Raw genomic sequence first — 23,361 nt, forward strand, 5'->3', positions numbered from 1 at the left:
CATCGGTCTATCATCGACGGATCTATGTTACGCGTCGGGCTGGTGAGGAATTTGATGATACTTGTGTACGAGAGCGAATTTCTCGTGCACCTGGCTGGATGTTTTGGGGCTCATTCTATAATAATAAGAAAGGCCCTTGTCTATTTTGGGAGAAGGAATGGGGCACTATTACTGCTGCTCGATATACAGAGCGAATTGTGCCTCTTATCGACGGTATGGTTTCGCTGGCTCGCAATCATTTAGATCAACATCTAATTGTAATGCAAGACGGCGCACCATCTCATCGAAATCTCTTAACTATTGAGGAGCTTCACGATCGTGGGATATACCCTATCGACTGGCCACCGTATTCGCCAGATCTTAATCCAATTGAGAAGGTTTGGGATTGGATAAAAGATTGGATCGGTGATCGATATTTGAAAGACTATGATCGTAAGCTATCTTATGATCAGCTACGCGAGGCTGTGCGAGCTGCTTGGGATGCGATTCCTACAAGCTTTTTAGACCAGCAGATTGATCTGATGCAGAAGCGCTGCCAGGCTGTTATCGACGCGCAGGGGGGCCATACACCTTACTAGGCGGTAATATATTGTATTATAGTGGTTTAATTACGTGAAGTCGTAATAAAAGGGTGGCAGAATATTAGTCATGAAGTAGGGGTGGAAGTACCACGCTAACATTATCATTGACACCGACCATCGTATAGAGATGCTTATCACGGAGCATCCAGTTCCAAATCCTTCACAGTACAGCGGCCCCTCCGTTGATCACGTATATTGATTGGATGTACGGAGTACAGTAGAATACTCGGTATTGTACTCCGCTGCAAGCTGTAGCTCTTTTTATAGATGGGGCAAATGATGCTGACGATCACCCGCTGACGCTGTTTTGTTCTCCTCAGACGCTACGAACACGAGCTCCTCTATAGAGGGATAGGCTGATAAGATTTTCCTCAATGGGCTGGGCCCCCGACGTCATGGTCCTGCGCGCTGGGGGACAGCGACAAGCGACAGCTTTACGAGCGTTTCATCGGCACACTCCGTACAGAAACGGGCCTTTACCTTTTTGAGATTATCGCAAGCTGTGCAAGAACACCGGGCTGCCTGAAGAGGTTATTTGGGGGCAGAACCAACCAACATCCAACAACAAAACCAAAAACAACAACAATAACTGACTCAGCACCAACTTCCCGAGGAAACCTCCCGCTCTCCAAGCGAAACTGTGTTTTCCTCGCCAAAAAGTGTCATATGCCCTTTCAGAAATTTGACCCTCCGCCGCGCAAGTCCTGACCCACGCCGATCGGACGAACCACGGACGCCGCGGGTTTCGCATCCTCTAACGGTCAGTGGCCAGCGCCCATGCGCCACCAAACCGTTCAACTGGAGCGTGAGCGCTGATCGTCACTGAAATGGTGTCGGTTTGGCACCCACACACTTTTTTTTGGCCCTCGGGGACTCGGACTCGGGGTTGTGTGAAAGTGCATCAGCAGGACGTTGCCGAATACGGGAATTGGCGGGGGGTAGGTGTGTGGAGTACAGTAGTATGTACATGAGGGGGCTTTTTTTCCTACGTCGAATAATAAGGCGTCCTGATCCTGAAGACTGAAGAAGGAGACGGGATTGTGCGTCAGACTACTCTACAAAGTACAAACCCCAGAGATGATATGCCAAGGGGAACCCATGCGCGAACCAAGTATAGGTATACAGTCGAGCATGACAGATCAGACTGAGTTATCGAGCTGTAGTTCGCAGATTTGCCTCCCAAGCTCAGCTACAGTAAAGTTATCTTGGTACCTAGAGGCGAGGCAAAGCACATGATTGATGAATTACTCGAAATACTAATTACTTACCTCTTGATATTACTACAATAGTAGTTACTAGTGTACTGTACTACTCTGTCCTCGGCTACCTAGTACTCCGTACATAACACCTGTCCAACATGTATAGACCCTTGTTCCTGGCCCCAAAAGGGCCCTGACCCAAATCGTCCGTCCCAAATTCTCCGGGCTGTACGGGAGTGTAACCACCCATCCCCCAATTCCCAATAATAACACTGCTTCTATAGGACGAGTAAGAAATCTTGGTGGCTTCTTTTTGGTGGGTTCGCCCCGTCCCTGATCATCATTCAGTCTCCGCCTGAACGTTCCAGACTGGCTGGACAGATTGTTCGCCCGCATTAGTTGGTTCACAATATCATTGATTTACAACTTCCCCAATTTTCCGGCTCCATTATTTGCGGAAAGGAGAGGATCCATTCTTTCGCACGGTGGTTCCGCCATACATACGGGAGTATAGGATACCTAACTGTAGTTGGTCTGTTCACTCTGTTGGTGTAAATTAGGATTTCGATTTAGATTTTTTCAATCACTTTGGTTAGACATATTTTTAAATTTGTATTATGTACTCTGTGTCCCCGTAGCAGAGTGATTGGTTGACATCGTGATGGGGGTTAAAGAGTAATTTATTTCACTTCTTATTTAATAGGGTGTCCCCCTTTCTGCTCACGCCCCCCTCTCCCCTCATATTCCCCCCATTGTTCTATTCATATTCCATATGAGTCGCAACCTTCCCTTTGATTGATCCTTGATCTGCTCACCTATTTCCGACTCCTCGATGCATCCCATCCTGCATCCTGCGCCTCCTTAAAAGAACGTGAAACACTGCGCTTCCTGCTTCGTTCTTTGTCTCATCTATGCAAACGGGGTTTTACAGCGGTACTATATTATTATAGAACCCGCCCTCGTGACTATTCTCCCATAACCTCAAATCGAGAAAAGAGAAGAAAAGCAAAGCGAAATAAACAAAAGCCACAATGCGCGACACTCCCTCCAAGTTCATCGAGATCCTCGACCCCCAGGACTCGCATCTGCGCATGTCCGACTCGGACGTTCGTCTCGAGGACGTCCTCGCCGACCACGAGGCAACTATTAGTCGCCCACGCTCTTCCACCCAATCCTCCACTAAGGCAGACAAGTCACATCTTGCCCGGAATAACTCGACATCACCTACGCAACGGTGGAAGCGAATTAGCAATATGCTGGTGCAACCGCGACGATCCTCTTGATCCGGTCTCGCTGTCGCATACTACTTACTCCTCCCCTCTTTCCCCCACTACATATTGCGCTTCGCTAGTAGCGGGCGCGTATACGAATGACACGATTACGGATTTCCGACGACCCGGGTTTGGAAATTTCCTTATTCACGAGCCTAAGCCACAATACAATTGGGGGCCACGCATGGATCTATAAGCTGTGGTATGCGGGTCGCGATGCACAGCAAACAACGTGATCATCGCATCAGCATCGTAGATACGCGATGACCAGATTAGACAGCATTGATCTCTGTCAGGCGGAATTGATGTCTCGAAGGGGGAAACAGTGGAAAGGAGGGGACATTGGATCTTTGACTGGTTCGATTGACAAGATCGATGGCGATCGATCTCATCTTCCCCCTGCACCCTACCTACGGGGTATTTCCCCCACGCTAATGATGTGATGATGATGCTATGTTTTTCTTGGATTCCCTTTCCTTTCTTACTACGGAACGATCTATCCCTGATTTCATTGGACTCGATGAATTGGAGTTCATTTGCATAGTACACATACCCCTATGACTGTTTACTTGTTTTCTTTCGATTCCTTGAATGGGAAACAATCGAACCCAAAAAATATCACGGTTCTATAGACGATGAATTGAAGATCCGAGGTATACTCGCCTCTCATGCCTTCACATACTACACAGTTCTATTCACTAGGATAATCTCGTAGCCACGTACACGCAGGGCGCCTTTTCATTTCCACTCTCAGGCCAATTTGATTGACATTTCCCTACCGTACTGTACCCCAAAGATAGTTCCCCCACTAGTACTCCGTACTGCAGCCCTCAACGCTTTCTAGTCCCGATTTCGCCCGTTACGCGAAGAAACTTAGCTATTCACTCATTCCTACTCGACGCCCTCGAATCCATCCCCTCTAGCCCGGATACACGGCATACAAACTCACAACATAATATGTAGGTACATACTGTACCTAACCTATCTATCCAGCTGTCCTTGAGCCACACACATCTAACCCCGCATCCATGCAACACAAAAAAAAGCTGCTGTTCGAGTCTGTACCTGAACAGATCTGAAACTCGCCGAGTCACGACCGTTCTAGGCCGGGTTGGATCTCCATTTTTTTTTCTTTTTGTTTTTTTCTGTTCCCTTGTCATTTCGTGTGCCATGGACCGGGGTGTCACTGGTACCGAGGTACAGCGTCGGGTCTCAGGTACCGGGTGGATTAATTCCCCTTTTTTCTCCCCTGGACTGGACTGGACCCTGGCAAGTCGCGACGAGGCTACATAACCTCTGGTAATAAGGGATCTCGTGACAGGTGCAACCCTGTCGGTTGTTGTACGGAAAGTATACATAGAGAAGGGGAGACTAGTAATACTTTGTATCGGAATTTTTTTCAACGGTCTTGTGCTTGTGAACGGGGGTTTGGTGGATGAGGTCCAGACCGGGCCTTTCGGGTGGGCGGACCCCTTCGACTGTTGAAGATCGTGGACTAGTTTCAAGACATTTGAGCACCGATGTCCACACTGTTGTGATTTGTGATGGGTGACGCAGAGGAAAAATGGGCATGTCTTGCAACTGGGTGCAAAACGCCTGGTCTGAGCTTTTTCACGATGATGTACAATGACCTTAGCTATGCATGTATCTACTGCTAGCGTTAAACCATTTCCATAGACAGGCCTCGACCGATGGCTTGGCACAATTAATCTTCAGATCTTCAGCCAGCAAAAAGACGATCTTCTCCTCCACTTCATCTTGAAACTTGGCCTCCGTCAGTGACCGATAAGCCGCATCCAGACCTAGAATACACCGCAGCACGGCATTTTGATGGTTAGGACTGCCAACCATATCATAGGCTAGACGGCGTGCAGTCGCAAGATCGGAGATTTCGGGTATCTAGAGCGGTGGTCAGATCTTTGCTTGTTTTTTGTTTTTTCCATTGTGGATTGTTCATTCTTGACTTACAGGTCAAAGCACGGTCTCTATGAGTGGGGCTTACCATGGTCTGTTCTTGGTCCGTCTTGAGATCTTCAAATAGGGTTCGATAGCGTAGCTCCAAAAGTACGATTCCTAGGGAGAAGAGACAGGGAATAGATGCATGCATCATTGGTCGGGGGAGGCTCGGTGACATCGACGTCATGGTGTAACTGGAATTGCCAAAAGTACGTCCGACGAGAGGGTTGTCAAAGTCAATTACTCCGTATGAAGATCGGAGAAATGAAATATCGGATTGCTCCAGTAGTCTGTGAGCCAGTCTGTTGTATGGAGTTGCATCACGGACGAGGCTAGTTTTCAATGCAAGTCGGAGTTGTTGTTCTTCACCAAAACGATCATCTCCGAGGACATCTCCTAGTGACACCTTGTCGATCGTGTCGAAGGCGGGGAGTCGTTTCTGATGGTCCATCGCGCGGATCCGATGTTGTTGTCCCTTTGGACTAGCAATACGTCCGAGCCAATCTTTTGAAGCAGGTCCTGTCACGAACGCGCAGAGATTGGATATCTCGGGTTCATTCGTAGGTGCCGAACTCCCATGGGATATTGTCGGAGGGGTGACGGCGACTTGTACCTGCGCACTATATATAGCAGGATCCTGGCAGAGATCGGGGCCGCTTGTCCCCCATGGCTCGCTTTCAATCTCGCGCCAGTTAGACGAAGAGTTGAAGGCCGTCTCTGGCACAAATATTGTGTGAAAATAAAGCCCCTTTTCTGTACTTTGTGCACTGCGGAACTCCGATCTCATATTGACATGATCCGGTTGAAGCGCGCATTTGCAGGTAGGATGGGCGGGGGATTGGGTCTTGAGGATATTGTAGAGGTCAATCGCGTGAGATCGAATGCGTTTGTAGTGTTTCGTGCTCCTACAAGAAGTGTGGCGATTGGTAGCTGTTGGCTGATTTTGCTCTGTGAGTCTGGCGAGGAATGTATTGAGCTTCTCGGCCTTGGTTAGTTGTTCGGTGATCAAATCTTTCTTCAGCACCAGGATAATCTTCTTCCATTGCCGCCGGCGTGCCCTTTTATCGAGAATTGCAGGCTAAACACAATATCCGTGTCAGTTGACAGCCTAAAATTCAACCGACAATAAGCTTAATTTATCTGTGGGCTTCCGCTTTGTATCCCGATGAGCTCTTTAACCCTCGACAGCTCCTCGTTCATATCCTCAACGGCATGAAGGTAATGCTGGACGGAAGCCCGGTGGAGAATGCCCTCATTAACTAAGAAACCCTTCGTCTATCGGGAATCTTTTGAGTTATGAATCATTCCTGATACTTCCTCTTCTCCAACGCCGCAGTGTGCTGCAATATCTTCCATGAAGCGTTGGCATGAGTTGTGGAAGATGGTTTGCTCACGGTCGAGATCTCGAGAAATACGGATGAGAAGCCGCTGATAGTTGCGTGTGTCACTCACGCCGTCCTTCTCGTTCGTGTAGAATTTAATCGCCTCAATAAGAATGGGGAAGATCGCTAGAGCGAGTCCGACGGCCTCGAATCCAGTAGGCATCTTGTCAGTCCTCGGATTTAGAAACAACCCTGACAAATGCGGAAAACAGGAGGTATTTGGTAGAGATAAAACGAAAGTTATCAGGGAAGATTTGAACGATTTTCTAGCAAGAGGGAGTGAGGCTGAGACTCTCGTTTCTGTAAAGGCCGTTGTTGGTATAGCCACTAAGGTCAAGTTCAGCAAACGTCCATCTTTCAAAAGGCCCCAAGTCTACTGGCGACTCAAATGTAATGGATAGCGAAGATTCGGACTCTGAGGGCTCGGACTCGGATGGGTTTTGGGAGCAGATCAGAACAGAGGGCACGCATCGATCGCTCGTTGATGTCTACGCTGATGATCTAAGTCATGCGGTGACAAGTCTGTGAGAACTTTGACTTTTACTCGAGAGTCTGAGCCAAATTGCTAATGAATGAGGCGTTTCTACAGGTACAAGCTGTCTCTATCCCTCCAAAACCAGCACAGCGTCATCGGTCGGCTTAAGCCTCCCACAATATCCACTCAATGGACTCAAGACACCACAGTCTCAACAATACATCAGAACATCGAGGTCGCATCAGACTCTGGGAGAACAAAGTTCTCCGCTGCAGCTTCCACCATGGGAGATCAGGATCAAAATGTAAATGTGGTCCCGCCACCTCCAAGTGCATCAAGTGTCACAAGGCGAGATCCTTTCATCCGCCCATACTGTCATCAGACCGTACAGGCAGAAAACGACGAAGACTGGGTCTCCAACGTGTACAGTGACTTGCGACCTTACATCTGTACCTTCGGCGGCTGTGTGAAAGGAAATCAGCTATACGAAACTTTCACAGAGTGTGGTGCTCATGAACGACAATTTCATCGGAGAGAGTGGTTCTGTACCATTTGCTCATATACCTCCAGAGCGAAATCCAGTCTTTTCCACCACATTGATGACCATCATAAAGACACTCCCAAGGAACAGCGACAAGAAGTGGAAAATCAGTCGAAATCATCCACATCGGCGCAACAATGTCCACTTTGTACCAAGCCTCCAATGTCGAACTCGGGTCGGTTTCAACAACATCTAGCTCGACATCTGCAGCAACTCGCCCTTTTCGTTCTCGAGGAGAAGCCGATGATGAGGATTTAGCAGCTCGCGAGCAAGAGTCAAATGAGTCGCAAAAAGCTACGGTGATGGGTGTAGAAGAAAGAGAACCCATCTACTCTATCTCCGTTGATGATGAGGCTTCTATGTCCGAGAGCTCGATCTCTGGCCTCCTATCGCCCACCGATGATCGCTTGCTGGATGCTACTCCACAATAGATTACAAACGATACATCAGAAGATGTAAAAGTATAGCAGAATCTATTTTCTCTTCCGACAGCAGGGTTTCTTTGGCCGAGAACTGGGATTCTTCCTTCCGACATCCCCCCTATACGGGCCCAATTTCATGGGAACTAGTATTCAATTTTCCAAATATGTCGGAGATGAATCAGAAGGTACTTCCACGGTCGATTCCAAGCAAAGTAGCCCAAACATTCTCCCGCGGAGTGAAGGTGTGGCTCCGTTGAAAGATGCCAACAAGAACGACATTCCACCCACGGCGCGATGGACCAAGATCGACCAGCTACTGGTTAGTCCTGCTGCTTTAGAGGCAGGTAACGAGCGATATGAGGAGCGACTGGGATTCGTGATCGTGCTGCGAGTTCTGACTAAGGAGGAGATCCAGGCATATGCTCTAAAGACGGAGGAGATTCGAGGTAAGCTTTTCCAATTCGAGAGTGCGGCCAAAGGCTTCAATAGCACAGATAACTCACTTGATCTTTTCCCAGATGCCTGTTACGAGGGATACGTTCGCGACAAGCGCCGGCGGAGGGAGGAAAAACAGCGCCAAGCCAAGGACCAAGATTCAGCAGCTCGTGAGGAAAAGTGGAACGAGTCACGACAAGCTTTCGTGATGGGCGAGGAAGACAAAGAATCACTTCACTCTATCTCCATTGAAGACGAGGCTTCTATGGGCAAGCGCTCGACCTATGGCCACAAACATCCCATCGATGACCCCTTGGTGGACGTCATGCCCCAGGAGCCGTTATTCTATCCACCTGAATATATAGGAGACGACCTAGAGGGTACCTCCATGGTCAATTCCATGGAGAGATCCCCCGATACCCTCCCGAAAAGGGCAGTCGATGCAATCGCTTTACTAGAACACTCTCGAACCAACTTTGGTCCCGAGGATCCCAACACAATGGCCTACATGGAGCATGTCGTGGAGGTATTTTGGCAACATGGGCGACTTCGTGAGCTGAAGCCGCTTTTGAACGAATTGCTGGATCTCAAACCGAAACAAATGGGCCCTGGAAATGCTTCCACTCTCGCCCGCATGGATACTAAGGGACGGATGCTCTTTACCAGTCGCAACGGGTATGCTGAGGCCGAGGAAGTACAAACGGAGATTTTGCATATAAGAAAACAAATTTGGTGTATGGAAGACCCCCACACTTTAAATTTCATGTATTGGCTTGTCCGGACGTACACTGCATTGGAAACTTTCGACGAATCAGAAGAGCTTGCATTGCAATTGATCGAACACACCAAGCGGAGGTTGGGAGAACATGATCCGGACACTTTATTTGCCATTCGCCAGGGCATACAAAAGCCTTCGAAAAGGCGATCACAAAAAGGGCGAGGAGCTTTTACTTGATATAGTTGAAGCTTCCGAGAAGCACCAGCACTCCCTGGCGCTCCGGGAAGCAAGCGAATTGGCTGCAATCGACCTTGACGGGGCCTACTTCGAGAACGGGGAGCCTGAGAAAGCAGATGCCTTCAAGGACTTACAGGTGCGGGGGTTTTCCAGTGGAAAGTAGAAATGCTGATAAGTCGCAAACACTCACTTGAATTTGAGTCTAATGAAGCTCGCCCACTTTGACATGTTCAGAAACTGTCGTGGTCATCACCTTTGAAAGAACTGCACAAACCACTTCTGCCTAACGATATACGTTTATGCAGCTTGAAATGTATGCTTAGCACAGTAGACCAGAGAATTGCAGATCTCAATGAAGACGAAAATATCCATGAAATAGATATACGTTACTCATGAATCCCTCACTACGTAGGTATCCACTGTTTTGGTTTATCTCCAATCGGATCCCTCATCAACAAACTGCCCCACCACCGCGACTTCTCCCCGACAATCTCCAACCATCGCGCAACTCCATTGAGGCACAACAGCCAAACGCAGCACAAAATTACTGTTCAGTGCAGCTAAAGTGCTTGATACCCAATAAACCCAGCCCTAGTCACTTCAAAGACTAAGTCCGACGTTGAATTCGGCTCTTACACGGTCCTCCTAAACCCGACGGGACACATCAACCGCCCGCCATCGCGTCAGACAGGGCCTAGTCTATGACAACAGGAGCTGTCGGCCTAGTCAAAATTGATTCTCATCGACCTTACTGATCCTGCGCAACTATTCAATCTCTGAATATGGCTTGGCTCAATTCAACCCCGGGCTCTGGTGGACGCGCCGCATCCCCTACTGTCTTTGAGCAACAACGCGAAGAATTAGTTCGGGAAATTGCCGCTGTAAGTGACAAATCCTCTCTTTCGAACAAATTTCACCACAATAAGACGGGTTGATACAATGAACTGGAAATGAATATGTGTTAATATTAATTTGCGGCAGAGCATGGAGCAAGTACTCCAAAACATCAACCGTTTGAATCGGAACTTGGAGAGCATCATCACAGTACGTTCTGTCAAATCTCTCTGGGCTCTCCGACCCGTATATTTCGCTAACGTCTCTAGGTCGGAAACGAGTTTAGCTCCGTAGAAGCCCTCTGGTCCCAGTTCGAGAACTTCATGGGTCGACCAGAGGAAGAACTCGAAGAGGCTGCTCAGGGAAAACGGACAGTTAGTGGGGAGAGCGAGGGACGAGGTAATGCAGGAACACAGCAGGAAGGGGAGGACGACTCGAGGCTCAGCCAGTAGGACTTCTTCCGTTTGGACTGGGCTGAGCTGACTGGTTGTATTTCCATATCAGCCTTGCATTACTTATTACTTGATGATACCATGGTCATTTTACGTTGAACTACTCTTTACGAACAAAATTATGTCTACTTTGAAAAGCTACCATTGGGGGGTTGTCCTAACTCTTATCTACTCTCAGTATTCCATGATTGTGTAATAAACTTCACCATGGTCGAAATGCTGTTTATGCATTTTCTGTAGGACTACACTGGATGCCAGGGTGGGTGTTCGAAGTATTGGACACCACTACGAGTAAATGCCTACTGTAGTCTGCTTTTTCGTTTGTTTATTTTGATTTGAAACATCAATATCAAAATGTATTGTTTCAATAACATAGGAGGACGCTTTCGCCAACAGAGCATATCAGGTAACATAAAAGAAAACACCAGTCCCATGCATGCCAAAAAGTGGCAAAGACCCGAGTTCATGAGAGTCAAAGGGAGAAAAAAAGAACACGGTACAGTGGTCATGAGTACACAAGGAAAAGAGTAGAAAAAGGAATAAGAAAAATCAACAAGCATACAGTTATCGAAGGGATATCTGTCCAGATCGGTCGAGGGGGGCGCACAGCGATCCAAGACACCAAAAGTCATTTTTGCAGTTCATGTCCAGCTTTGTCCAGCCTGCGGTAACATGGCACATCCGCAGGAGCAGGCAAGCATGCCGATAAAGCAACCAGGCATTTGATCGGACCAGGGGGTAGAAGGAGAGGTAAGAATGGCCAAGAAGGAAGAGGGAGAAGAAAGGAGGTAGAGTGTGTCGGCTTAAAGGATCTTGCAGGTGCGCTTCTTGATCTTCTTGCCGGGTCGGACTCCACCACCACCAGAAGGCTTGCCGCTGTTGCGATTATTCGTTGGTTGGGTGGTGTAGCCTTCTTCTTCAATTGCAATGACGGTATCGACGGCCTTGGCAAAGACCTCGTCCACGCCACGCATCTCCTTACTACTGCACTCCACGTAGGTTGCACCCATTCGCTGAGCCACGGCACAGCCTTGTTCTGGCGTGATGGGGGTCAAGCCTTGTGTCTTGAGGAGCTCGATGCATGTTCGCTTGTTGCGGAGATCTGATTTCAAGCCAACCAGGATGATGGGGGTTGTGGGGCAAAAGTGTAGAACCTCGGGATACCACTGGCGGAGGTTAGTATCATGAACGATAACATTGCAGTTCGGGGCTTGGTGACTGCTTACCTTGTCCACAACGTTCTCTAGGGATGCAGGACAGTCGATTGCAAAGCAGACAAATAGCAGGTCGGTCTCGGGGTAGGACAATGGGCGCAAACGGTCATATTCTTCCTGTCCGGCAGTATCCCACAGTGCGAGCTCGACTGTCTTCCCTGATGCTCGGTGGGTAGTCTGGGTGATGTAATTCTCAAACACAGTTGGGACATATTTCTATGAGACATTTTAGCATTGATCCCCCTCTAAAACATACCAGATAGGACCATCTCACCTCTGGGAAATAACCTTGCGAGTAACTAATCAACAAGCAAGTCTTGCCGCACCCACCATCTCCAACCACGACAAACTTTTTAGAGTAAGAGGGCGGCTGAGTGATATTGGTGGCTTCCGACATTTGTCCACTGGAGAAGCTGGTATGTGTGCTGGCGGTGCCGTTGCTGACTCGCACGCTCTGAGAACGAGCGCGGCTGTGTCGTGGGGTCAAGCTGGGAGGAGGCGTTGCCACCGAGCGGCGTCGCGAAGCCGCATAGTACTGGTCGTCATACATTTGGCTCATCGTGTGGTTGTGCGGGAGGAATGGAGCCCCTTGTTAAGAAATGCGGGTCGTCGAGTGGTGAAGACGGCTATCTGCCGGAAGGATATGGTTGAGAAGGGCGTTGGTAGGATATGTCGAAAGGTAGGATACCGGGGGAGGGTGAAGAGAGTATGAGAGGTGTAAGATGAAAGAAGAAGAGGTGTCGAGAGAAGAAAAAATGGATGTAGATGATCGGATCGTGATCGAGGGATCGACTAGCGAATATGGAAGATATGGAAGTGAGGGTCTTGAACCTGGGCGAGACCCGTGGCAGTGTGTTTACACGGGCGGGTGCCATGGCAACGCGCCGCGCCGCCATGACGCCAGGACTCCGCTCCTCTCGATTGGCCTTGGCTCGGAGCCTGTGCCTGTCAGTTTCAACTTGATTGCTGCGATCTTTCCGATCCAGTTTCTTTTTTGGTCCTGCCGGGGCCTCTGCGTGCCCCTCTTTTTGGCCCTCAATACCCCACTGTTCAGCTCCTCTGGCAGGTGGCTTGAAGATTGTGAAGGTGAATTGTTGAAATGGTCAGCCTCGGGGCGGCTACTCCGATATCATGTGATCTGCATGAGAAGTGTTGCGCATACTGCTACGGTGCTAATAGACATACAGTAGTACTTAGAAGATATCACAGTGAGAGGGGAACAACCCTAGAACTCCATCAGGTGGGATCCTGGTCGGAGATTGAGTTGGAGATGGAGATCCTCGTGCTCAAACAAGGCACTGGATTCGAATCTAAGACTCTGCAAGTCAAGGCACAGCGGACCTTGACGTACGACATTGTCGGCATAATGTGGATAATAGAGTATCACCATAGCCGCCCGCCGTTGCCATCACTGATCTGTATGTAACCCGGTTCGAGAGCCTTGCAACATTCAAGCAGTGGGGTCTCCCAAACTAGTTTCCAGTGTCATAGCTCGATAGATCGGCTGGATATACCCCAGCATCTATGCTAAAAACCTGGCTATGAAACTTCGAACCAGGCTTACATTAATCGTAGCGAATAAATCGTTGATTCCTAGACAATGGCTCTAGATAATGTCAATTGATTCATATTCTTCATAATGTACATAATATCACCTATTTTGATAACATCAAAGCCCATAGATCTTGAAATGTACTCGAATGTCAGGGTCGAGGTTCTGCCGCGGCGTGACTAAGCCCACACATGGCCATCAGGGGAAGAGCCGCGGATGCGACAGCGACCTCCATCTCGATCTTGTTGATGCTGTCAACCCTGCCCTCATCAATCCCTACACCGTTTCCGGGTCTTCCTGTCCGGCTTTGTTCTTGCAATCCAACTACTCACACTCCTTATGTCCTCTTGTTGAATCGCGACGTCCCGAACCCCAAACGGCAGGCACCGGCCTGTCCTGTATGGAGGCCCGCTCCCAATCGCATTCGCACCGATAGCACGACACAATGGGCAAGGCGAAGGACGCAAAGGATCAGCCAGATGCTGGATTGAGGAGCTTGGATCACTGTACGTCAGCTTCTTGAAGGAGATTCTGTTGCTCCCCGCATGTTCATCGCTGTATACAATCGCCCGCTAACGCCCGCTTGTCGCGATTAATAGATGCAAACCGACTACCGCTCTGGCGCTACTGGCCACGACAGAAGCTGATCCCTCTCGTACGATATGAGACGCCATATCTTGCCTGGCTGCAGGAGAAAGTCCGCACCCCGACGTTGGACTCGTACTTTGCGTTCACGGCGAACCTCGGCACGCACACGTTTTTCATGGTCTTTTTGCCCTTCCTATTTTGGTGCGGCCATACCAGTCTCGGTCGAGGGTATGTCTCTGGCATTGGAATTGAAACATGCAAGGTGATAGCTTGGGATGATTAATTGTTGGTTGGTTTACAGACTCGTGCATATTCTCGCGTCCGGCGTCTTCTTTAGCGGCTTCATCAAGGACTTGCTATGTCTGCCTCGGCCTTTATCTCCTCCACTGCAGCGCATCACCATGTCCGGCTCCGCTGCACTCGAATACGGGTTTCCCTCGACGCATTCGACCAACGCCGTGTCGGTTGCCGTCTACGCTATTGCGCTCCTCAATTCGCCTGACTCGACGGTCCCCCCGCAAACCAACTTTATCCTCCAGGTAGTCACATACCTCTACGTGACATCAATTGTGATAGGTCGGCTATACTGCGGCATGCATGGATTTTTTGACGTGATTGTTGGTTGTGTTCTGGGCGCGTTGATTGGCTTGGTCCAATTTAGTTACGGCCCGGCTTTTGACGAGTATATTTTGTCTGCGACTCTGAAGGAAATCTTGGTGATTCCCATTGTTATTCTGATTCTGGTTCGCATTCATCCAGAACCGGCCGATGATTGCCCTTGCTTCGATGATAGTGTGGCGTTCGCGGGTGTGACGCTCGGCGTGGATGTAGGATCGTGGTATTTTACCGGGTCCAGTCTGGCTTGGGCTGACCCTCTCCCGGGAACCATTCCATACAACTATGAGAGCATTGGCTTGATCCGAACTGTGCTCCGCCTTGTTGTCGGTGTGCTGTGCGTCTTTGCTTGGAGAGAGATTACGAAACCAACTTTGTTGCGCATCCTCCCACCTATTTTCCGCAGTCTGGAGAAGGTTGGCCTTCTCTTGCCCCGTCGCTTTTTCACTACCGCGTCGTAAGTTTATACAACATGCAATCTTCGTATTTGGGCTCAGAAGTACTAATCACACTTTACAGGCGATATACTACTGTTCCGTCTAATCTAAAGGATACTGAGGTGTACCCCCAATTTTCGGATATTCCTTCCATCATCACCACCATCCGCCATCCTCGCCGTCGGGCAATCTCTATTGGCCCTCAGTCCGAGGCCGATGCGTATGAGACTCTTGCTTACCGGGAGAAGCGCCGACGTGAGAGCCTATCAGGAAGCAACCGTGACTTTCCTTCCGATGAGAACGGCAGGCCTAATGGTGGGCATATGCTGTCCCGGAAGCCATCTAAGCTGGACCAGTACGAACACATGATGGGTACTGGTAGTCCGAGCGCGTCCATGGTAGAGGAAGATTCTAATATCCCTCGCTCATCGCCACTTCCGCCCCCACAGTATGATGGAACTAGTCGAACAGAAGAGAAGGAGGTTTTCTCCCAGATTAAGAAGCCCCGGGTACGATATGACGTAGAGGTTGTTACCAAGCTGGTTGTATATGCAGGTATGATGAATCTCTCTCTCGTTCGATACTTTACAGAATCATCGCTGATCTTGAGGATATAGGAATTCCATGGATTGTCATCAATGGGGCGCCTCCCGTTTTTGAAATGCTTGGTCTCGGGGTTCCCTCTTCGTAGCATGGTGTCGGAGTTCATTCTTGCTTTCAACAGCTGTCGATTTGTCTCGGACATGTTCCAGTCCAGCGGGCTGTGCTGGAAGGGAGGTCTCTCAGGAACAAAGGCCGGGCTCGCGCATGTACATACCGCGATTTGTATCCTTACAGATTTCCATGGGCCTGTGTTGGCGCCGACGTATAAGATTATGATTATATAAAACACTTTCAATTCTTATTTCCCGGTCATCTGAAGCAATTGGTACATAAATAGTAAGAATCTTATCTCAATTAAAGAAAGAAAACCGGGCAACCTCGGCAAACAAGATGCTCTTTATAGTTCGCGTGCGTGCATCTGCAGATCTCCCAAACGGGTTAGCGCGGATCAGTCAGCCGCCCCATGATGAAAGTGATCCAGCTGCGCGGTCTATCGATTGCTTCCCCCAAATCAACTCCGCGACTGGGCTCCTGGACTTTTCCTGGGGTTGGCCCTTTCAATGATGGATGCTAGGGCCTGCCCAAATATTTCTTTCATTGCGATAACACTCCAACCTCGCCTTTCCAATTCGTCTTAACCCTGCCCTTGCTTCACTTGCCCACGCCTCCTCCAGCGACGAGGACCACCGCGCCTCAACTCTCTTCCCTCGTTCGACACCTCATATCTCTACAATGAAACGGTTCCTTTCGTGGATTTGCCGCAGGCCGGAGCCTGAGCCTGTACAAGATGGCGTGCGATCAGCGGGAGCTGTGGACCCTCTCACAAGCTCCAAGATCTTCGAGAAGATACAAAAGGATGAAGGTACCAGCGACAAAACAGCGAGATTAGATCATGCAGTTACTAAGAAAATCCATTTGAAGTAGATCTTTACGCTCTCCCGATTCCGGGCGCCTTCCCACCCTCGCCATCCGTGTCACCGCGCCTCGCGCCGCGCGATGAGCACTTAGAGGAGGACTACGTTCTCGTGGACACGACGCAGGAAATTGGAGTCGATGTTTCAACTGCTCCAATACTACACACAGATCTTGGGTCATATCTGCATCCAAGGAGACCGAAATACACACCTTCCCCGCAGCGCTTCCGACCCGCCGAACCCGCCACTGCAAAGCCAATACGAAGACCGCATTTTCAAGATGACCAGGCTATTGAGGACCCGTATGGCCGAAAGTACAAGGCATACGAGAAGCTGCCCTTGGGCAGGGCAATGTCTGCCGTCTCTCTATTCTACCCCGAGCAGAAACCACTCCCGGACAATCGCATTGCGTCTATACTTGCGCCTGAATGGGAACAGCGCGAAAAAGAAAGGAAAGCCTTGGAAGGCTTGGCTGGTCGTTCGACTCGGATTATTCCACGTGGACCGGCTGTGCGACCGTTGTCGAGGGAATGGATTATGAAGGTCTCGGAGGCTATGAGGACGCTTCAGGGTTATGCGGTCGCCAGGTCTCCCTCTGGTGACGACCTGTATCAAAAGGATATCGCGACGTGTATCAAGCCACTGGCATGGCTTAATGATGAAATTATCAACGCATACTTGACTGTCCTTGTTCAATATCTCCGGCAGTCGACTGGCAACACGGCATCGGGCGAGCGCCCCAAATTTCACGCTTTCAATACGTTCTTCTACTCCACCCTTAGAGACAAAGGGTACCAAGGTGTCCGCCGCTGGGCCAACCGGGCTAAGATTGGCGGTGAAGCTCTCCTAGATGTTGACACTGTCTTCATACCCGTGCACCAGGCAAGTCACTGGACTCTAATGGTTGTACGACCCGTGGACAGGACCATCGAATACTTCGATTCACTCGGTGCTCGTGGCATGCGAGAGGTAGAAGTCATCAAGAAGTGGCTTGCTGGAGAACTGGGGAACAAGTTTGACGCGGAAGAATGGTCCTTCTTGCCCTCTGTCTCTTCCCACCAGGATAACATGAGTGACTGTGGCGTGTTTCTTCTCATCAATGCCAAGGCAATTGCTCTTGGTATTGAACCCACGGCGTTTGGGGCAAAAGATACGGTTGACTTGCGGGTGAAGATTGTCGCGGAACTCATGAATGGCGGGCTACATGGTCCATTCTACCCAGTGGATAAGATGGGCCAGACGTGGCTTTGAAAGCATCCTCCCACGATGACATCTTTGGAGTGCCCACGACGCATCTCACCAAAGTTTCGACCTTGAAATCAGCCCTTCCACCCACGATTGACGCTTCCGATATCTATTATTTCGAGGGTACCGCCCTCATCTCATACATGACTTCAGCCCATGCATTGTCGTCACCCAGGCGTTTACATTTTTACATGTTTTCATTTTTCATCTTCATTTTACCGGCGTATATGGCGAACCAGAAACAGGGGATGATCCTTACGGGGAGGACCTAGGGCACGGTCAAAACAGGACTATTCTATTATGTATGGGAATCAGGGGGATTTTCTTTTTCTTATTATTGTTACTCTTGGTTTTTCATGGTTTGAACGAATTCAAATGATACCCTATTGTCGTTGATGGATGAAGTATTCTTGTGTGAAAGTTGGAGTTTGAAGTTCGTGTGAGTTCGGCTTGGATGATCTAGGTTAGTGTTTCTATTATGTGCGATGTTCAGTAGGTTAGAATCGAATATGAACGGCTTTATTTACACATCGATCTATCTACCAATCGCTAGCTGGAAGGCTGGCCGTGGCTATGTTGATGCAATACGCTTGCTGGGTGGATTGAGATAAGAGCAGGTTCTGTGATGAGACTCCGGCTGTCACTAGGTACATGCGATTCAGCCTTGGATTCGAGTCTGCTACCATTCTGGTCCCTCGTGGAAGTAGAACAGGCATGGATTTCGTGATTCATTATGTACGAGCGCATCATGATTCCGTTCTAGTAAAGTCACTATATATACTTGGTACTTCGAGGATAGAGAATAATTTCAAGCAATCTTCCAATTCAGTCCAAGTGTTCATTCGAATCTATAAAAATACACTCCCCATGCTGAACAAGCCATCTCCACTGAAAACACGAAACAGGAGACCTTACATAAAGATACTGCAGGTAGAAACCTCAACGACGAAGCCCACCATTCGCAAAACGAAGGTCATCAATGTTACACGCACGCTCACACCGCGAAGACGAGCCTCTATGAGGAGGGTGTTTCGGCTTCTTGCCATGCTTGCTATGTTTCTTCTTCCGATTCTTCCTGCACTTTCGTCCCTTCCGGCCCTTTTTGCATTTCTTCATCATCGAGCCATCGATGATTTCCGCCCCTGGTTCCGAGAATTCATCTCGCAAGCCGTCAACGTCGGGGATGGAAATATTTGTTGTGGAATTTTGATGTGCGCCGTGTTGTTCGGATGGAGGAATCTCGAAGTGCTGCGAGCTACCAGCAGATACATTGTATGCCAGCTCGATGTAATCGATGGCTAGAAGGACACTTTCGTCGTATCGCATATCGCCTGTCCAGGCACCGCCATCGCTCCACAGGTTCACCACTAGTCTACTGGGGAGATCAGGTACGCGGTATGTCTTCGCATCCTGGGGCTTGTTGTCCACCCACCAGCGAGAGATACCGGAGAGCCAGTCGAGACGGTGTGTAGACCAGGTTGTCCAGTGCACGGGGAGATCTGCAACCGTGCTCGCTCCAGGGATCATGGCGTCTTTGACGGCATCGTAGTCTGGTTGGTTGGCGTAGTGAACGCGGTATGGAGGGTCCTTTGTGAGGATTTCGATATCCGACTCGCAGTTGTGGGCGCGATACGTGAAGATGCCGACGCAGGCACCGGGGTGTGGCTTGGCCTCTTTCAAACTGGCGGTTTCATTGAACGCGACACTCTGGTTACCCCTGGAAACACTTTCAGGCAGTGACACGTACAGGTTGGATGGAAGAACGCGAAGTCGAACCCGAAGGGAACAGTGGAAGATACTCCGGACCTTGGTCTCGATTTCGGATGTCGAAGTATAGTTCCAACGGCGGGTGGTGCGCATGACCAGATATGTCGCGAATCTGTGCAGTACTTGCCGGTTCCTGGTGAAGAAGACGTTGTGCTTGGAGTTGACCATGGGGATTGGAGCCTCATCAGTGCGAGGGCGCTGCCATCTCTGGCTCATCCAGTCCTTGTCGAAGGCGGTTTCGAAGAACCAGAGGACATCGTGTTGGTCATTGTCATCCTGATCACTTCCATCATCGTCCTCGTTCCCATCATCCCCGTCATCATCGTCGGCATCATCATCGTCTTCATCGTAATCATTCTTCCCGTCTGCCAACTGGTCTAGTTCATCATCCTCAAATTCCGAGAAGTCCACATCAGCCTGTTTAGCCAATGGAACAGAGCGAAAGTCCCAGAGCTTGTAGTGCTGGAAGTACCCCGGATCTGGACCAGTGACTGTGAAACAGTCGCATTTTCTGGGATCTGTCTTCCGAGGAGGCTTGGACAAGGCTTCTTGGGAAGGAGTTGAGGCTGACGCAGTTGCAGGGCTGGCGCTTAGTATAGCGAGTGCCAGAATGACTGATAATAGGACGCCTGGCTTCATGGTGGTCAGCTGAGGTCCCTAAGAAGGGTACGAGAAAGGGGGGTACTTGCAAATAGATGAATCCCTCTCTAAGTCTCATTTGTTATAAGGGGAGTCTTTTTGGCCACTTGGGAGGAAGTTGCGATCGTGTTGATTGTCGTTAGTTAGGGCATCATGGTTTCCTAATTGGGAAGGTTGTTACACCGACTCCTCCAGGCCATAGATTTATCGAGGCACGTGGTAAGTCCTTTGGACTCATTCTAGGCTGTGGCAAATAATCATAATAATAATCATTCTGATTCACTCACTATTACATTGAATGATGTTCCTGTCCTTTATCCCCGGCTTCTTATGGTCGTTGTACAGTGCAGCCTCATCTCAGCCCGAGATTAATTACGACAAGAGGTGGCCAGGTGTCACGAGGGGGTATGAAAGATACACCGATGTCATCATGAGACCGCAAACGTCGAGCGGGTGTGGGTGATTATTCTTAGAGCGAATTCTGACGATGGGGGCAATGCGAGGGAATAGCCAATGAAAAGACATCAACCGTCGGGTGGCAATGTCGGTTCTGCTAGCGTAGGGCCAGACAGCAGCCAATCAGCTCGGTCTTCTGTCGACGATTTCGAACCAGCCTGAATCGGGCGAGGACCGCGTCGCACTAAACGACGCTAATGTGCAACTAACAGACGCTAATGCGCGCCAAGAGCGTCCCGTGAGGCAGACATGCTCCTGTACTGGTATGGTCATGGCTGGTAATCTATCCGCATTCCAACATTTGAGCGATCGAAAGGCTCTTTTGCGAGGGAGAAAGGACTCGAAATGATTCACAAAGAGAATAAAATCATTTTGGGAACCAATAGCATTTAATATCTCTGGTTGAAGAGTCATATTCCAGGGGTGAGTAATGATGTGTTGGTCTTGATGGTTGGCGTCTGACCGTGCAGCACAAGCAAAGAAGAAACGGACATTTCGGAGGGCAAAAATTGGCTGTGCGACCCGGTTTCCCCCCTTCTTGGTCGCTCGCCCTTTTTACCCTACGCCCTCCCCCCAAGTCTAGCAACGGCCCTACGTCCCAGTCTCAACCCACATTACACCCAACCACACTATACCATACACTCACCATCGACACAATGGACGATACTCTGGTCTAGAGAAATGCTCTTGAGATCTATGCCCGAACCGATTACCACTCCAATATACTATAGCCACCATGTCCACCATGACGACTCTCGAAAGGAGTCACTCCTGTACCTCCAACACTTCTCTCTCCATGTCCAGCCCGCGTCTCTCCGTTCGCCGTGAGACTCCACCACCGGGCTCGGAACTCTCGCTTCTACACCTGCATGACCGAATGAACCAACTGGACTCGCGTGTTTTGGAACTGCGGTCCACCGTTTTGACCAAGGAAGGCTATGTCGACCGCCGGAACCGTGAAGATGAACATATTCGCCGTGAATTCGAATGCCACCGGGCCATCTCCCAACGGATCGATCTCAATGTCGTGGCTCTTCGCTCTGATGTCGATCAGATCAAGACAAGTATCTTTCAGCTGAAGTCCAGTATCGGCCAGTCCGGTACGGAAACGGTCTATTTACGCGGCGATGTGGATCGTTTGCAAAAGACCATTGATCAGCTGCAAGTCGACATTGAATCGATCAAGGGCGAGGCTTGTGCCACGCGCATTGATATCAGCAAACTGCAGACGGCTTCCAATCAGCTCCGTACGGATCTGATGACCCTGGACCACAAGATCTCTCGTCAATACCATGCCTTGAACTCACGGATGGATTCAATTGAATCACAGATGAAGTATGCGGATCGGGTCCGGTTCAACTCTCTGGCTCATACGGTCCACGCTCCTATCAGCCCCGTCCCGGTGATTACGGATGACGGGGCCCTCGAATGGCCCCAGTATTTCCCACGTACGGTGTGGAGATTTTGGTGCCTCAAGAAACGAAGCCGAGGTAAGCTTCAGGAATGAAAATGAGTCTGCTCCTCCCCTCCCTCAATGTCTAACAAATTCCTCGCTCTAGTTCATCGTTTGGTTGAACTGGCAGAATTCTATCAACTGGGTGATTACCAGGATTGGTGCCGCATGCATCCTACGGAAATGTTTGCCGACGACAGTGATTCCAGCAGCTCCAGTGACGGTTCATTCACCATCACCCGCGCGGAAGCTGTCCGTCGGCATCCCGAGGCTGCCCACCAGGCCCTGGCTGCCACTCTGGGTCTGATCTACTATAAGATTCGTAACGAGGTCGGTGAAGGACCCCATGGGCCCATCACCGCACGCCCTCCAAAGCGTCAGCAGGAGGACGTGGCTTCCACAAGCACCAGCAACAAGTCCAAACCGGTCAAGATCCCCCGCCGTCCGAGTGTCTCCGACACTTTCCTCCACCGCCTGGTCACCGGCGGTGGTCCCTCTGTTGAGTCGAAATCTTCCACTTCCGAAGAATTCGACAAGTTGGGCTGGAACCCCTTCGCCGACGTCTCGGACGATGCCATGAGCAAGCTCCGTGCCATCGACCCGCAAGACATCGGTACCGTTCTCCGAGCCCTTGAGCAAGGACGTCTGAAGCTCAAGCCCAGTCGATCCGAAAAGCTCAACATGTCCCCCACGGATTCAAAGGCGAGCCATCCATTCGGTGGGAAAACTTCCGAGCCTGTCGCTCAGGAAGATGTGGTGCCTACCGTCCCCAACACGGTGCCCACCCAGCCTATCCACTCCCGGGAGAGCGCTGAGCTCTCTCCTGTTCCGGTATTGCCGGAAACTGCGTCTGACGCAGATAGTTCAACATCTTGAACAACCGAGGAAGTGTAGGTGGTGAACACCAGCCTCTCCTCTGGTATCTACTATACGTAACCGCTGCAGTCGGGAATCGTCCAAGTATATATCCTCAGGTTTGGATTTTGATTTTGATTTTGGATTCATGCACATATGCATTGCATTTAGCATTGGAGTTTTGTTATACACCTTTGATGGATTGGATTTGATTGGATTTGATTTTGGGTTGTTTATATTTTGCACCTTGAAGCGATTCGTCGGGCATTTCTTGGAGTTTTATGATTTGATTCTTTGGTGAATCTCTTTGTGTGATTTAGTTTACCTATCTACCTTATACCCCCTGGGCTGTCTTTGCATATCCCGGCTGTTTGGGTTCCTTCTTTTTGGGAGTTATTGTGATCGTTACCGATCAATTGATTAACTCCTCGATGGCACAGGTCTCTTGTCCCATCGACCGAGTGCCTTTGAAACCTTGTCTAACTCTCGTCCATCCATCGTCGTATCCGTCTTGAGGACC

At 49.7% G+C, this 23,361-nt stretch overlaps 10 protein-coding genes across 10 annotated transcripts; 7 read left to right on the forward strand and 3 right to left on the reverse strand.

Annotated features, from left to right (window-relative positions):
* Window positions 1–2,811: 2,811 nt before the first annotated feature.
* Window positions 2,812–3,063, forward strand: N7473_004966 (uncharacterized protein; the record flags this gene model as incomplete). Its single annotated transcript, XM_057150906.1, has 1 exon — window positions 2,812–3,063. The coding sequence occupies one exon, from the start codon at window positions 2,812–2,814 to the stop codon at window positions 3,061–3,063; it is 252 nt and encodes an 83-aa protein (XP_057011016.1).
* Window positions 3,064–4,683: 1,620 nt separating this feature from the next.
* N7473_004967 (Synaptobrevin) lies at window positions 4,684–6,552 on the reverse strand (the record flags this gene model as incomplete). Its single annotated transcript, XM_057150907.1, has 4 exons — window positions 4,684–4,950; window positions 5,054–6,085; window positions 6,187–6,282; window positions 6,322–6,552. 4 exons carry the CDS (start codon window positions 6,550–6,552, stop codon window positions 4,684–4,686), a joined length of 1,626 nt encoding a protein of 541 aa, XP_057011017.1.
* Window positions 6,553–6,782: 230 nt separating this feature from the next.
* On the forward strand, window positions 6,783–7,836 carry N7473_004968 (Tetratricopeptide-like helical; the record flags this gene model as incomplete). The annotated part of the gene is made up of 3 exons (XM_057150908.1): window positions 6,783–6,913; window positions 6,979–7,313; window positions 7,496–7,836. 3 exons carry the CDS (start codon window positions 6,783–6,785, stop codon window positions 7,834–7,836), a joined length of 807 nt encoding a protein of 268 aa, XP_057011018.1.
* Window positions 7,837–7,963: 127 nt separating this feature from the next.
* N7473_004969 (uncharacterized protein) lies at window positions 7,964–9,380 on the forward strand (the record flags this gene model as incomplete). Its single annotated transcript, XM_057150909.1, has 2 exons — window positions 7,964–8,937; window positions 9,161–9,380. The coding sequence occupies 2 exons, from the start codon at window positions 7,964–7,966 to the stop codon at window positions 9,378–9,380; spliced, it is 1,194 nt and encodes a 397-aa protein (XP_057011019.1).
* Window positions 9,381–9,716: 336 nt separating this feature from the next.
* Window positions 9,717–10,652, forward strand: N7473_004970 (DASH complex subunit DAD1). Its single transcript, XM_057150910.1, has 3 exons — window positions 9,717–10,098; window positions 10,199–10,261; window positions 10,321–10,652. The coding sequence occupies exons 1-3, from the start codon at window positions 10,000–10,002 to the stop codon at window positions 10,501–10,503; spliced, it is 345 nt and encodes a 114-aa protein (XP_057011020.1). The 5' UTR covers window positions 9,717–9,999; the 3' UTR covers window positions 10,504–10,652.
* Window positions 10,653–11,306: 654 nt separating this feature from the next.
* Window positions 11,307–12,276, reverse strand: N7473_004971 (GTP-binding protein rhoC; the record flags this gene model as incomplete). Its single annotated transcript, XM_057150911.1, has 3 exons — window positions 11,307–11,669; window positions 11,730–11,933; window positions 11,992–12,276. 3 exons carry the CDS (start codon window positions 12,274–12,276, stop codon window positions 11,307–11,309), a joined length of 852 nt encoding a protein of 283 aa, XP_057011021.1.
* Window positions 12,277–13,714: 1,438 nt separating this feature from the next.
* Window positions 13,715–15,600, forward strand: N7473_004972 (phosphatase PAP2 family protein; the record flags this gene model as incomplete). Its single annotated transcript, XM_057150912.1, has 5 exons — window positions 13,715–13,775; window positions 13,869–14,085; window positions 14,159–14,929; window positions 14,992–15,464; window positions 15,527–15,600. 5 exons carry the CDS (start codon window positions 13,715–13,717, stop codon window positions 15,598–15,600), a joined length of 1,596 nt encoding a protein of 531 aa, XP_057011022.1.
* Window positions 15,601–16,244: 644 nt separating this feature from the next.
* Window positions 16,245–18,199, forward strand: N7473_004973 (SUMO protease ULP1; the record flags this gene model as incomplete). The annotated part of the gene is made up of 2 exons (XM_057150913.1): window positions 16,245–16,374; window positions 16,437–18,199. The coding sequence occupies 2 exons, from the start codon at window positions 16,245–16,247 to the stop codon at window positions 17,675–17,677; spliced, it is 1,371 nt and encodes a 456-aa protein (XP_057011023.1). The 3' UTR covers window positions 17,678–18,199.
* A 411-nt stretch (window positions 18,200–18,610) lies between these two features.
* N7473_004974 (glycoside hydrolase family 16 protein) lies at window positions 18,611–20,077 on the reverse strand (the record flags this gene model as incomplete). Its single annotated transcript, XM_057150914.1, has 1 exon — window positions 18,611–20,077. The coding sequence occupies one exon, from the start codon at window positions 20,075–20,077 to the stop codon at window positions 18,611–18,613; it is 1,467 nt and encodes a 488-aa protein (XP_057011024.1).
* Window positions 20,078–21,269: 1,192 nt separating this feature from the next.
* On the forward strand, window positions 21,270–22,862 carry N7473_004975 (uncharacterized protein; the record flags this gene model as incomplete). The annotated part of the gene is made up of 2 exons (XM_057150915.1): window positions 21,270–22,023; window positions 22,093–22,862. 2 exons carry the CDS (start codon window positions 21,270–21,272, stop codon window positions 22,860–22,862), a joined length of 1,524 nt encoding a protein of 507 aa, XP_057011025.1.
* Between the last annotated feature and the right edge of the window lie 499 nt (window positions 22,863–23,361).

The sequence above is a fragment of the Penicillium subrubescens genome, assembly GCF_028828155.1.
Source record: "Penicillium subrubescens strain IBT 31985 chromosome Unknown utg000003l_segment0_segment0, whole genome shotgun sequence".
In the NCBI taxonomy this organism is placed as follows: Eukaryota; Fungi; Ascomycota; class Eurotiomycetes; order Eurotiales; family Aspergillaceae; genus Penicillium; species Penicillium subrubescens.

Excerpts from the sequence above, each read along its gene's own strand:
- N7473_004970 (XM_057150910.1), top strand. The coding sequence starts at position 10,000 with ATGGCTTGGCTCAATTCAACCCCGGGCTCTGGTGGACGCGCCGCATCC. Across the intron at positions 10,099-10,198 it reads TAGTTCGGGAAATTGCCGCT|AGCATGGAGCAAGTACTCCA; the intron begins GTAAGTGACAAA and ends AATTTGCGGCAG. Across the intron at positions 10,262-10,320 it reads ACTTGGAGAGCATCATCACA|GTCGGAAACGAGTTTAGCTC; the intron begins GTACGTTCTGTC and ends TAACGTCTCTAG.